This window comes from Chelonoidis abingdonii, chromosome 3 (assembly GCF_003597395.2).
Source record: "Chelonoidis abingdonii isolate Lonesome George chromosome 3, CheloAbing_2.0, whole genome shotgun sequence".
Lineage (NCBI taxonomy): Eukaryota > Metazoa > Chordata > Testudines > Testudinidae > Chelonoidis > Chelonoidis abingdonii.
Window position 1 is genome coordinate 96713782 of NC_133771.1, and position 13617 is coordinate 96727398.

The following is a 13617-nucleotide window of genomic DNA, read 5'->3' on the forward strand; positions in this document are numbered from 1 at the left end:
GGGCCCCGGCACCGGGTGCGGGGAAGGGGCTAATCCCCGAACCCCTCTTAACTATACACTAACTATGAACAATAAAAATTAACTATAACTATATAACTTTGAACTATAATACACAAAAAAAAACTAGAGAACTATGAGTAGCTAGGGAGGTGGAGGTCAGTAAAACCGCACTCCACTGTTCCAACGACCAACACGGGCGGTAAGAAGGAACTGAGGGGCGGTTGGGTCGGCAGGGGTATATATCCGGCGCCATAGCGGCGCCACTCCGGGGGGTGCCCAGCTGACCCACCGAGTGTTGCTAGGGTAAAAATCTTCCAACGAACGTGCACGCGGTGTGCACACACCTAACTGGAATGGATATGAGCAAGCACTCAAAGAAGAATTTATGTTTGTTGCTGGATGAGGACTCCAACACCTTACAAAATGGAAATGTGCTTGCCTCTGATACTCCTAGAACCTTTTAAAAATCATCACATTTATCCTTTAAAACCAGGAGCACCTAATTTCAGAGATTTGTCACCTGTTCAAACACTTTGGCACACTACCAATGTCCGGAACTCGTAAAGCTTTTTATAAGTTGAAGCTAATTTTAAGAAACCAGGAATGGAAAACTACAAAGAAAAATACCCAAGATGGCGAAGCTAAAAACTCAGTTTGTTTTACTAGTTTATTCAGTTCATTAGGGCACATTCACTCTGTAATCTCAACTTGGCCTCTGATGTGGGATACAGGAACAGCAGCTGTATCACCGTTATATGTTTGATGGAATTTTCATTCTAAATATTCTTCATATTCATCTTCTGTACATCAAATTTAGGTTTTATGTCCAAATGATGTTCTGTGCTATGACAAGAGAATTTAATGTGCATAGAGGTGTGTATGTATGCCTAGCTATATCACTTGTAGCACTTCATCACAGCAGGTAATTGAAAATGCCCATCAAAAGCTTGCAAGATTTCATACTTTATTTAATTTTTACAATGTAAGACAGACTGTTTAAGTAGACTGAATAGCATCCTCATCACAAGGATAGACAACTTGCTGAGTTACATAAAAATTACAGCACAATATATGTAAACCAGTTCATTTAAGTCAGCAGAATTCTAGTCCAGTGTTCTCAACGCAACAGATAGCACTAGCTTCAACATCAGCTTTGTTCAATTAGAAATCTAATTTATCATTATAAAATTGAGATTTTGGTAATAATTTATTTTATTTTCACTATTTTGGATAATTAACCTTTGCCTTTCACTGAAGAACCTGTGAGCAACAGGGACAGAAAATATCCAAAATATACTGATGAGTATCTCTTATTCAGACTTTAGATTACTGTAAATGAATGCTTAAATTTGGATTTGTGACTGTTTATATTACTTTAAATTATTACCTAATATTGTATACACATATATATATATTATATTCACATTAATCATAGGGTGTATATACAGTAATGTAATGGAAGCCGTAGCTGTTCCATTCTAACTCCTCCCTTCCCCACGTTTTCAGTCTCCTATCTTTCTGAAAATTTAACCTTCAAAGCCTTTTTTTTTCCCCCAGGGTTGGGGTGGTTTCTGTCTGTAAGTTAATATTTTGGGAACATTTGAGCCAAAATATTCCATTCATTTTTGAGCGTGAAGGAAAATAAAAAATTCTACCACTTTCACAATTGAAATATTTCAATGACTTACTTGAAATTAACTCTAGCCTCAAAGTGCTTGAGGGAAGAAAATTGAAATTTGGCATGAAAATCTTCATCCTCTTAAACACATTTCGATTTGATTGAGTTATGAACGGTTTGACAACTACACTCTTCGAATGAGCAACAACTGTTTTTTCTTTTCACAATGACTATGCTAAGCTCACAACATGCTTAGATAAGAACATGTAGCTTATGTGTGCATGACTAGCCTATCTGAGCAATAAAAATATTAGTCAATGAAATAGGCAGGGCCTTTCCTATCCATACGCAAAGTACGCAGTTGTGTAAGGCACCAGGAAATTTGGGGCACCAAATTTCCTGGTGCCCTACGCAGTTGCGTGCTGCTCCAGCTCCTGCTCCACCGCAACTCCCGCTCCTGCTCCGCCTCAGCCCTACCCCCACTCCATGGACTGCAGCAGGTGGCAGGCCTGCACTCAACAGCAGTGGGAAATGCAGTGACCCTGCCCCAGCCACACCACCAGTGAGTTCTGGGGGGCAGTTGCCCCCTGTCTCCCCAAGGCTGGGAGCCAGGGGATCAGAGTGGAGTGGGCTAGGGCCGGGTCACTTCACTTCTCGCCACCTCGTACGTGCAGGGAAGGGCCTGCCCTGCATTTCATGAACCCCAGTTTGGGAACCACACGTCTAACCAATAATTTCAGTTTGAAATTCCTTTTTTGTGTGTCTTTCCCCACTCCCTCAAAAAAAAGGAAAATTCATTTTAAAAAATGACTAAAGCATTTTTATTTTGTTTTAATTTTACAAGACCAAGAACCAAGAGTGGCGATTAGGAATGGTTGGTGATAGAAAGTGATACTTAGAAATCTTCCTTTGAAATGTGATGAGCACTGACCAGTGGCAAGTCACAACCCCAGAGGAGCTCTTTCCTGGACAATCGTCAAAAATAAAGTCATGTATGGACAACTGAGGGCAGCCTATGTACCTCATCAGTCATGGTATAAAATTTCCCAGTTTAATCCAAAGGCATAAAACTTCCAAGCTATAAATGGGATCCTGCCATGCCTCATGCAAATGAATCAACTTGGGAATGGGAATAATCTGTAGAGCACAATGTTGTATAATAAAGGGTCTTCTCAAGCACACCAGTGTCCTTACTACAGTGTAAATTAAATATAAAGGATTTAATATGAAGAACAATATAACAGTAAAGATATATTTGTATTGTTCACAAAAAATGTACGTTTGCAATAAGATGGTTACCTTCTTCCAAGCGTCAGCAATGGATTCATGCAAACCATAAGGAATCAGCACCTGCAGACCTTCACAGGTACCATACATCTGACGACATACAAAAATGAAAGCTCCTTTAAGGGCTGGTAACATCTCGGTTCCAGACAAAACAGAAATATTTTCATCCAGGAGTTTCTTTGTAAATTGAACAATTGTATGAGCTGCTGTAAGACTAGAAACAAAATAGCCCTTTTAAAACATTGTTTTGTAGTCACTAGTAAACAGCATAGAATTAACCATTTTGATTAGCTCATGCTATTTCTACAGCAAGAAGTACCAAACCAAGTGTAAAGTGAAGTTATAGCTAATTGCAAATCAACATATTTTAATGGTTAACAAGCAACGAGAATCAACCTTTCGTTATGAAAATAACTAAAAAGTGCAAGGGTTGTAAAGCAAGATTAAAGTCAGTGATTTAAACCACTTTCCTTTAAGTGCCCACAAACCACACAAAGCTTCTTTCTTTAGCTAAGAATCCAGCTGGGAAAAGCAACAAAAGACAGTTCTTAGAATGGTTACAGTCTCTGAGCATCTAGGGTGAACTCACCCCGCACTGGACGGAGAAGGGTTAACTCCTCACCGTGGGCAGAAGAAGCCATGTCCTTATGTCCCTACTGGACATGCTCTAGGTGTAGCATCAGTATAAGGGAGCAGCCCAGCTCAGTCTGGGCTCACCCCTGGAGAGGAAGGATGCTCCTTGCTGGCTCCTGCCCAGGAGCAGTAGGAACCCTGGACTGCAGAAGCCAGAGGCACCGAGACCCAAGCAGATATCCAGCTACGTGTGGACACCCCATGGAAATCTGAGCTACAGGGAGTTGCACCAGCTGAGAAACCCAGAGACCCCGAAGACGCACAGACCACCACCAGTGGAAGTAGCCTGGGAGGGTGACTAGCTATTGGCCAAACGATAGTCAGCGTGGGGTTGCATACGGATCCCCGCTGACTCGGTGGCAGGCACCCTCGCCACTGACCAAGGCTCTGGTCTGGGACCCAGTGGAGCAGGGAGGTCCCAGGTCACCCCAAACCTGGCTGCCACTCACCCCCCTGAGTAGCAGTTCCCACCCCTTAACTGGCTGCCAGGCCATACAGCCCCACCCACCCTGGAGGGCAACTTTATTGACTCTGGCTACTAAGCCATACAGCCCTACTCCAGGGGTCAACTCTATTGACTTCGGCTGTTAGGCTATACAGCCTCGCCTCAGAGAAGCACTCTATTGAATCTGACCTCTAGACCACACTGCCCTGCAAACTGAGGTAACTGTATGGACTCTGGCCACTAGGGTGCCTTGATGCCCTGCAAACCCAGGGTATCTCTACTGACTCTGGCCGCTAGGCCTCTCTGCAGAGAAGAGCTTCCCCATTGGCACTGATCATGAGACTTTACCGCCCTGCAGATCAGGGCGATTGTATAGACTCTGGCCATTGGGCCTTACAGCCCTGCGGCCCAGGGCAACACTTATGACTTGAGCCTTTAGGTCCCACTGCCTAGAAACAGAGTGCAGCTTGAAGGATGGGGTGAACTTACCCCACATTGAATGGGGTCTCATCACCCTGCCACAGCATCACTATAATCCTCACCAGTACAATCCAGGTAAACAGTTATTCCTTTTCCTTAGCTGGGGGCTGAGTTCAGAGGTCTCCCAGGTTAGAAGATAATTACCTCCTCTCTCTAGTCAGAAACACTTTGCTCTTACTCTACCTTTCTCTCCACCCCACCCCCAAAAATTGCTACCTTTTTATGACTTCCCTCACTTAGGAAGCATATTTATTAGTTCCATCTCCAAACAGCCTAGCAAGCCATTGCTGTCAGCTCTTCTCTCCAGAACTTACAGCTCAGTCTTTAAAGGCTAGTTTCCACTTGTCTCCCCAGTAGCTGGGTTTAAGCCCTACCGTCCATTACAGGGATGGAACACACACAGCCCGTAATAGGGAAATAATAATCTATGTAAAACTGCTGATCAAATCTCTATAATATCTCCTTTCTCCCTACAAAATAAGTTGATTCATTCTGCAAAATTATTTTGTTTTATAGATCAATATGTCAAAGATAACAGAGGCTGATAGCCTACATGGCAATGCAATACACTGGATCTAAGTTCAGACACCAAGACCTCCAGAAAGGGAATGCTGTGGAGGTAGTATGCACTGCACTGAGAAGAAAGCTCACATTTTATGTCACTCTCCAATCAAAATATACTACATTAAGTTTGGGTAATCTTATTGTTGATGGACAACAATTCAACCTGTCAGAAAACATTTTTTCACAAGGAACAGTAAATGTAAACTACGTTTTTATCAATCAGCTTTTTTTTGGTTTTGTTTTTATTATGCTAGACAGATAGCTGATTTTAGGTGAGAGAAAAATGCAAAAATCTAAAGCTGGCACAGACAGACAGATGGGTGCGGGAGGCATGTGATCGACCTTCCCTGAGCTTACTCTATTCCAACACTATTTACTTTTCACTTTCATGAGCATTAACTTGATCCATGAATTCTCCAGTTACTTTTTTTAAAAATCTATTGAAAGGACAAAGCCCTCATGTTACAAAGGAAAATTCTAAACAGTCAAAATCTGCTGCTTCTTTGCTTTCTATAAAAGTGCCCCTTCCCCTTGCCATTCGCACTACAATGTCCTGTCAAAGTTCATTCCACTGATACACTCCCTTAATGTATCTGGTAATTAGACTTTGTTATTTAAAGCAAAAACAAAACATATATACTTTATATATAACAGGGGGACAATACATGACTTCAAGCTCATATGTAGTGGAGTAACATAATTTTTTTAAGTACTCTCTTACCTATCCTTTTTGGCAGTGTTCATGTTTCCTCCATAAAGGAGAAGAGAAAGGCCATCTTCTACAGCAGCAATCCTTGCCAAAATATCAGCTATATGTATTAAAGAGGTTTCAGGGCAATTTATATACATCTGTTTTGTTAAAAAAATACATTAGTTTTTTAGGTAAATGGCTTATAAATTTCTTTTTACATTTGTAATATGTTTCTGTAAAATATGCTTGTACAAGTCTGGCTCAGATCTGTAGTGACCGATGGTCACCTTTATGATGGATGTTCAATGGCCTAAACCCGTGATACTCAAATTGAAGCCATGTCTACACTATTGGCTAAATTGGCAGTACTGCGATTGATGCAGCGGTGTCGATTTAGCAGGTCTGGTGAAGACACACTAAATCAATGGGAGAGCGTTCTCCCATCGACGTCTGTACTCCACCTCCCCAAGAGGCGTAAGTTATGTTGACGGGAGAGCACCTATTGTCAACATAGCACGGCGGAGATACCACTGTAAGTTGATCCAAATTACGTCAACTTCCGTTACGTAACTTACATAACTGACCTAGTTTAACTTAGATTGATTTACAGTGCTAGTGTAGACCAGCCCTGATGCTTGCGAGCCAAAAGGGGCTCTTTAATGTGTCTTCTGCTGCTCTTTGCAATACATGATATTAAAACAATATGTGATTTAATTATTAACCAATTTAAATTATTACTAACATAGTAAAAGCATCCTGATTGATCAATTAAGTTATTAACTTATTTGCTATGAGAGTGTGCGTGTGTGTATTACTATAGTAAATGAAACAATGAATTCATACTACTGTGGCTCTTTTGGGTAATGTTGATAGCTAATTCGGCTCCTGAACCACTGAGATCTGAGTTTCACTGGCATAAACAAAATTAGTAAAAGGCCTCTGTTCAAATTGAAGCACGTACACATACTCATCATAATTATCACCTTTAATGATATTGCCAGGAAAGATTTCAGAGTGGTAGCCTACTCCTGTATTTTCCACTCCATGCATCTGATGAAGTGGGTTCTAGTCCACCAAAGCTTATACCCAAATAAATTTGTTAGTCTGTAAGATGCCACAAGGACTCTGCCAGGAAAGGGTCCATGGGCTGAATCAGCATGGAGAATGGACTATCCGTACACTAAAGGTGATACTATAATGAAAATAAACTATACCAATTAAGCACCTTTATAATGGGTAACAACATCCACACTATCAGGTTGTACTGATTTCCAATACCACAGAATACACTTTAACAAAAGTACTGATTTTTCACACACATCTCTTTGATATGGTAAGATTTCAACAAACATTTAAAGTTTATTTAGGGAAACACTACAAACCTCTGTTCCATTCAGTAAATTATGAATGGGATGAAGAAGTGCATCTATCACTGTATTAGTATATAAACAGTCAGTAGCACATTCAGTTCGGTCACACAGAATTTGCAGCACCTCAGTAACAAGGATTGCTGGAGAATAATTGCCTGACAAACACAAGATGTATTAGTTTACATTTTTAAAATAAATAATATAGAAAGAAAACAAAAAAAAGTTTGCAAAGCTGTTATTTAAAATGTCCAAATTAAAAGTAACCAGATACAAAAGGTATTGAATTCTTCCTTTATTCACAAAGTGATACAATTAAGAAATTAATTAAAAGGAGCAATATTACCTGTGTGCACTGTCAGAGTTGTCATTGGGCAAGTGGGAGAGCAATAAATAAATCGAATAAATAGTACCAACAGGTCGGTTAGGGATATGAAATCTACAAAAATCACAAAGGAAAAAAAGGAGTCTATAAAATAAAGCACTATATTAACCTCATAACAAAATGAACTTTCTAAATATAGGTAAGCAACTTCTTGTTTTATTGTGATTAATGGCTTTATCTACAGATGACACACTACAGTAATTTTGGACTGTAGCCACTGAGCTAACCACTGTAAATACTTCCAGATCATCTTATACGGCTTGATCCTCTCCCATTTAAATCAACTGAACTTTTACCACATCTTCTGTGGAAGTAGGAAGTGACCTATAATTTAAAGGTATTGAATACATGTATGATATTTATGAATAGTTGGACAAAGTCCATCAAGACTATTACAAGTTGAAGTTAGTTGTAAAGGGAATTTTCCATAAATTTGCAACAAGACTGTGGATTTAACTTATTATTTCAATGTCGTCATAATTTAACCATTCTTAGTACATTAACTGCTCCATTACTACTTTCACTACTCAGACAACAATACAAATTTACTTACTATCAAGGATGAGAAAGTTACTCACCTTGCAGTAACTGAGGTTCTTCGAGATGTGTGTCCCTGTGGGTCCTTCACTCTAGGTGACGGTGCATCCCAGCACTGTCGATCAGAGATTTTCGGTAGCAGTGCCTGGTTGGGGCGCACGCACCCAGATGGTATCTCCCGTCTAGTTGGAATCTTCCTGAGTGCGTGCGCCCCACACCCTCCTCAGTTCCTTCTCTACCGTGGAGCATCATACTAGTACTCCAAAGTAGAGGGAGGAGGGCGGGGAGTGGAGCACCCACAGGGACACACATCTCGAAGAACCTCAGTTACTGCAAAGTGAGTAACTTTCTCTTCTTCTTTGAGTGCTATCCCTGTGGGTGCTCCACTATAGGTGAATGTGTAGCAGTACCCAGTGTGGTTGGTGGGACTTTGGAGATGCAGCAGTGAGTACTGTAGATAGTACTGTATGGTCTACTATGGTGTCTGCCGTGGTGTCTTGCGTGAGAGCATAGCGTTTTGCAAACTTGTTTTCAGATATCTACAAAGCAGCTATGGGTTTGTCAGGAATGGGAACATTGTGCAGGAAGGCAATGGATGTCGACATGGCTCGAGTGGAATGAGTTTTCTAATGCCTTCGGATGGTTGAAGATTTTGCGCATGGTAACAGGATCTGATGCAGTCAGAGATCCACTTGGATAGACGTTGTTTAGAGATAGCCGTAGCTTTCGATCTTTCGGTAATGGAAACAAAGAGTCGTGAGGACTTACGAAATGGTTTGGTCCTGTCTAAATAAAAGGCGATTGCTCGCCTGACATCGATAGTATGCAGGGTTGCCTCTTGCGGAGTCTTGTGAGGTTTGGAATAGAAAGTAGGTAAGTATATAGGTTGGTTGAGGTGGAAGGTCGATACCACCTTTAGAAGAAATTATTTAGGATGTGTAGGTCTCAAAGTGTACTTTGTCTTTGCGAGAAATTTGTGTAGGGAGGGTGGGGCCATCAGGGTGCTCATTTCACCAACTCTCCCTGCTGATGTTATGGCAACTAAGAAAGCCACCTTCATGGACATATGAAGATGGAGGAGGGAGCCAAGCCTCCAAATGGCAGGTTTCATGAAGAGCATGAGAACCAGGTTAAGCATTCCATAGCAGCCACTGTTGGTCAGTCGGAGATTTTGCAGGCCCGGAGAAAGCGTTTTAGGTGGAGTGGGTAAAAGATGAATAAACTGTCTATAGGTCATGGAACCAAGCCCCCAGGTGCGCTTTTGATGCCTGAGCGAAAATCCTTCCTATTTTTATTCAGGAGGTGTCTAGAATGTTGGGGAGGGTCACGTTATTGAGTGCCAAGTGGGATTTAAAACGGCACAAGAAACGCTTCCACTTCTACAGGTAGGTTTATGTGAGTGGAGTCTTTCACTTGCTGTGACGACATATTGGACTAGCTCGGAACAGGCTTAGTTTCATGGGTTTGGAACCATGAAGAAAACCAGGCTGTGAGGTGGAGCTTTGGGAGCTTAGAGTGAAGAACCCATCCATTGTCCTGGGAACTGGGTATAACGTGTGTGGCCTGTTGGGGAGAGGCTCCGTGAGACTACAGCCCTAGGTAGGAACCACACTGTTGGTACCACCAAGGATGACCCAGGCCTTGCATTCTGCAATCTTCCAAAGAACCCTGTGTAACAGAGGGATTGGTGGAAGGCGTACAGGAGGGAGTTGTTCCATGGGATGAGGAATGCATCTCCTAGGGATGCAGTCCCGCTCTGGAGAAAAATGGAACATTTTCGATTTTAGGTCATGGCAAAGAGATCTATTGACGAGGTGCCCCAGAGGGAGAAGAGCTGTTGGAGTACTGCGGGGTGCAGTTCCCATTCGCGTTGTCTCAGGGAGTGCCTGCTGAGTGCATCGGCAGTAGTGTTGTGGCAGCCTGGTAGGTAGGAAGTGATGATTTGTATTCGATGTCGTATGCACCAATTCCGTAGTTGAATGGCTTCCATGCAAAGGGAATGTGATTGGGCTCCCTCTTGTCTGTTTATGTAGTACATGCATGCTATGTTGTCTTTTAAGGCCCAAAGAGATTTGTTCTTTCTGAGGGGAAGAAAGTGAAGGCATGCTCGCCTCACTGCTCTGAGCTCTAAGAGATTTATATATAGGTGCGTCTCTGATGAGGACCACCGGCCTTGTGCCCTGTGCCACCCTAGGTGTGCTCCCCAACTGATTAGGGAAGCGTCCGTGGTGAGCATGAGTGTTGGGGAACATTGCTGGAAGGAAACCCCTGTGCAGAGGTTTTCTGGACTTGTCTACCAATGCTGGGAAGCTATAATATTGGGAGGAGGAGTTAGCAGCATCCCTAATGTGTGTCTGCTGGGTTTGAAATTGGAATTGACCCAGCCCTGTAGACATCTCATGTGTAGCCTGGCGTGGTGAACTACGAAGGCGGTGGCTGCCATGTGACCAAGGAGCTGTAGGCGAAGTCTTGCCTGTGTCCTGGGACGAATAGAGAGTGTGCGTTTGAGCTGCATGATAGCAAGGAATCTGTGATATGGGAGCGAGGCCCTGCTCTAGATTGAGTCGAGATGAGCTCCGATGAACTCGATCTGTTGTTTAGGTGTCAGAGTGGATTTTCGGATGTTTATTTAGAGGCCTAGGCTGTGAAAGAGGGAGATGGTGAAACGGGTAGCTTGAAGTGTTTCGCCATAGGAGTTGCCCTTGATAAGGCAATCGTCCAGATACGGGAACAGCGTGACCCTGTGTTTGCAGAGGTGAGCCACGACCACGGCTAGAGTCTTGGAAAAAAACTCTTGGTGCTGTGGCGAGTCCGAAAGGAAGAACTCTGTATTGAAAATGGTCAAGACCGATTGTGAATCGTAGGAAGCGTCTGTGAGCTGGATGAATAGATACATGAAAGTAAGCATGCTGTAGGTCGACGGCTTTGAACCAGTCCCCTTGATCCAGTGCAGGTATTATTGTGCCCAGTGTGACCATTTTGAATCTTTGTATCCTCATGAATTTTTTCAGTCAGCATAGATCTAGTATAGGCCTCCATCCTCCAGTCTTTCTCTGAGTTAGAAAGTAATGGGAGTAGAAACCTGTCCCTTGATTTTGAGTCAGCACAGACTCCACTGCACCTAGTTGTAGAAGATGCACCACTTCTGTGCGAAGTAAGTGGTTGTGAGAAGGGTCCCTGAAGAGGGACGGGGAAAGGTAGGAGAGTAGGAGAAAGTTTGTCCTTATCAAAAGGGAGATCTTCCACTTTGGTCTGCAGTTCTTTGGGGATGCCAGATGCAGAGAGCCATGAGGATCTGCGCATAACCCCAGCAGTTGCAGTTGTACAGGCTGCTGTGTCTGCCGTGTCTAGAGATGCCTGTAGGGCTGTTCTGGAAATCAGTTGGCCCTCAGTCAGGATTGATTTGAAATCTGCTCTCATATCCTCTGGAATGTAGGAGGCAAATTCAAAAGTTTTGAGAATTACACTAAGTCGTAACTGGCGAGCGGTGGTGGATGAAAAAATAGGAAGTCACTGTCCTTAGCAGTGACATAGTATCTACGTTCGGCCTTTTTGCAAGTTGGTACTAAAGACGCTGGGGTTTGCCAGAGAGTGTCAGCCGGCTCCAGGAGTGCTTCGTTTATAGGGAGCGTGATTTTTGAGGGTGCAGATGGTTGAAGGATTCTGAGGAGTCTGTGTTGCATCTCCTGAGCCTCTTGAAAGGGGACATCTTGACTGTCACCCCCCTGAAAAGTTCTTGAAATTGTTTACAGTCGTCCACGGCCCATGGAGGCAGAGGGAGGAGGGCTCCTTCCAAGGCTAATGGAGAGTTAAGGATATGGTGAAACTTGCATACTCAGGAAGGGGTTCAGGCACATTAGAAGTGGATGGAGCAAGAGACTGATGCACAGAAGGAGGATGACTAGTAGGAGGATGTTGCCAAGGGTACCACTGAAGCCAAGGCATAGGGTAGGAGAATCCAGGTGTTGCCCATGGGGGAGTAAAGTAGGGAAGCTGAGGCTGGTGGCCTTGAGCTGTGACCTGAGGTGGCAGAGGTGCCTGTGGAGGAGAAGCAGGAGGGGAGAACTCCGCTTGTTGCTGTAAATCAAGTTCACCGTCAGTGAAAACCAGTTCAGGTGGAGAGAGCAGTGGTTCAAAAAAATGAGCCCTGTGTATGCAGGAGCAGAGAGTGAGGCTCAGGTGGCACTGAAAGGTCACATTGAGTGAGAAACTGTTGCTCCTGTTCCGTGGGCTGAGCTGAACCTGCTCTCTGCTCTAGCTCATTAGCAGGAGAAAGTGCAAGTGACAGTAGTGCTGCAGACTGCTTGGGGGTGCCCTGCAGGGGGTCTGCTACTGGTGCCTGAGTGGAAGATAGTCTCGGTGCCAAACTTCTTCTCCCTGCAGGGGAGGATTGTGCTGGTGGCATCATGGCTGTTTTTGGTGCCAAGGAGCATTGCGTTGCCGGCACCAAAGCTGTTTTTGGTGACGAGGAGAGGCGCGCTGCAGGCACCGTGGCTGTTTGCGATGCTGAGGAAAAGTGTGCTGCCGGCACCGGGCCATTTTTGGTGATGAGGAGAGGTGTGCCGCCAGCACCGTTGCCATTTGAGGTGCCCAGGAGGCGCACGCCGCCGGCACCGCAGCCATTTGTGGTGCCCAGAAGGCGTGCGCCGCCGGCACCGCGGCCATTTGCAGTGCTGAGGCGCAGCGCGCAGCTGGCAACATGGCTGTTTGCAGTGCCCAGGAGGCGTGCACTGCCGACACCGCAGCCATTTGCAGTGCCGAGGAGAAGCGCGCTGCCGGCACCGCGGCCGTTTGCGGTGCCCAGGAGGAGCGCGCTGGCGGCACCGCAGCCGTTTGCGGTGCCCAGGAGGAGCGCGCTGGTGGCACCACGGCCGTTTGCGGTGCTGAGGGGACCGGAGCCAGAAGGACCTTCCTGACACGGGAGGTCGGGTCCCTGCCTCTGTGGTCTGTCAGAGCTGCGGCTGAGGCATTAGAAAACCTGAGGCACCTGCCTTTGGTGCTGTCAGCACAGAGGGTAGGGATCTCGTGGGAGACCCCTTACCCTTGTTAAAGTCTCTCCTGTGAGACTGTTCTGCTTCTTGCCTCCGCTCCAGGGAGGGTGAAGCAACGCTGCCCACCAGTTCTGATCTGGCTTGGGTGCATGTGGGAGTGGGTTTCACCTTTCCCATCTCTGAAAGCGGCTGTAAGGATTTTTCCAACATCAGCATTTTGAGACACAGATCCCTGTCGCGACAAGCTCTTGACTTGAGGCTCGCGCAAGGGAGGCACTTCATAGGGATGTGGGTGTCCCCGAGGCACTTCACACAGTATGAGTGCCCATCTGTCCGCGGCATAGATTCCTGACAGGAAATACACCTTTTGAATCCTGAAGCTCCTGGCATTATGAATTAGAAATGGCCGAAGTGAGTGTCTCAACAGGAGACAAGCCTGAGGGATTTTTTTTTTTTCCAAACTAAGTAACTAACTATGTAACTACACTAAAGGAAAGGAAACAACTGAGATGTAACTAATAATTATTTCTATGTTCTTTGTTACTGTTTTCTATAGAGACCAGGGAAGAGAAGGTAGCACTGCCCCGAGTCCCGTCTTCAGCCGAGGACGGTTGAGAAG

General features: G+C 44.6%; 1 protein-coding gene across 1 annotated transcript in view; it reads right to left on the minus strand.

Moving 5' to 3' along the window:
- The window catches only part of TBC1D32 (TBC1 domain family member 32), a 224969-nt gene that overhangs the window by 181929 nt on the left and 29423 nt on the right, over positions 1–13617 (minus strand). Inside the window, exons 12-16 of the mRNA XM_075063908.1 lie at positions 8710–8738; positions 7432–7620; positions 7101–7243; positions 5749–5876; positions 2918–3119 (exon numbers count right to left, since the gene is read on the minus strand). Coding sequence (XP_074920009.1) covers positions 2918–3119; positions 5749–5876; positions 7101–7243; positions 7432–7620; positions 8710–8738 — 691 coding nt within the window. The remainder of the gene's footprint in view (positions 1–2917; positions 3120–5748; positions 5877–7100; positions 7244–7431; positions 7621–8709; positions 8739–13617) is intronic.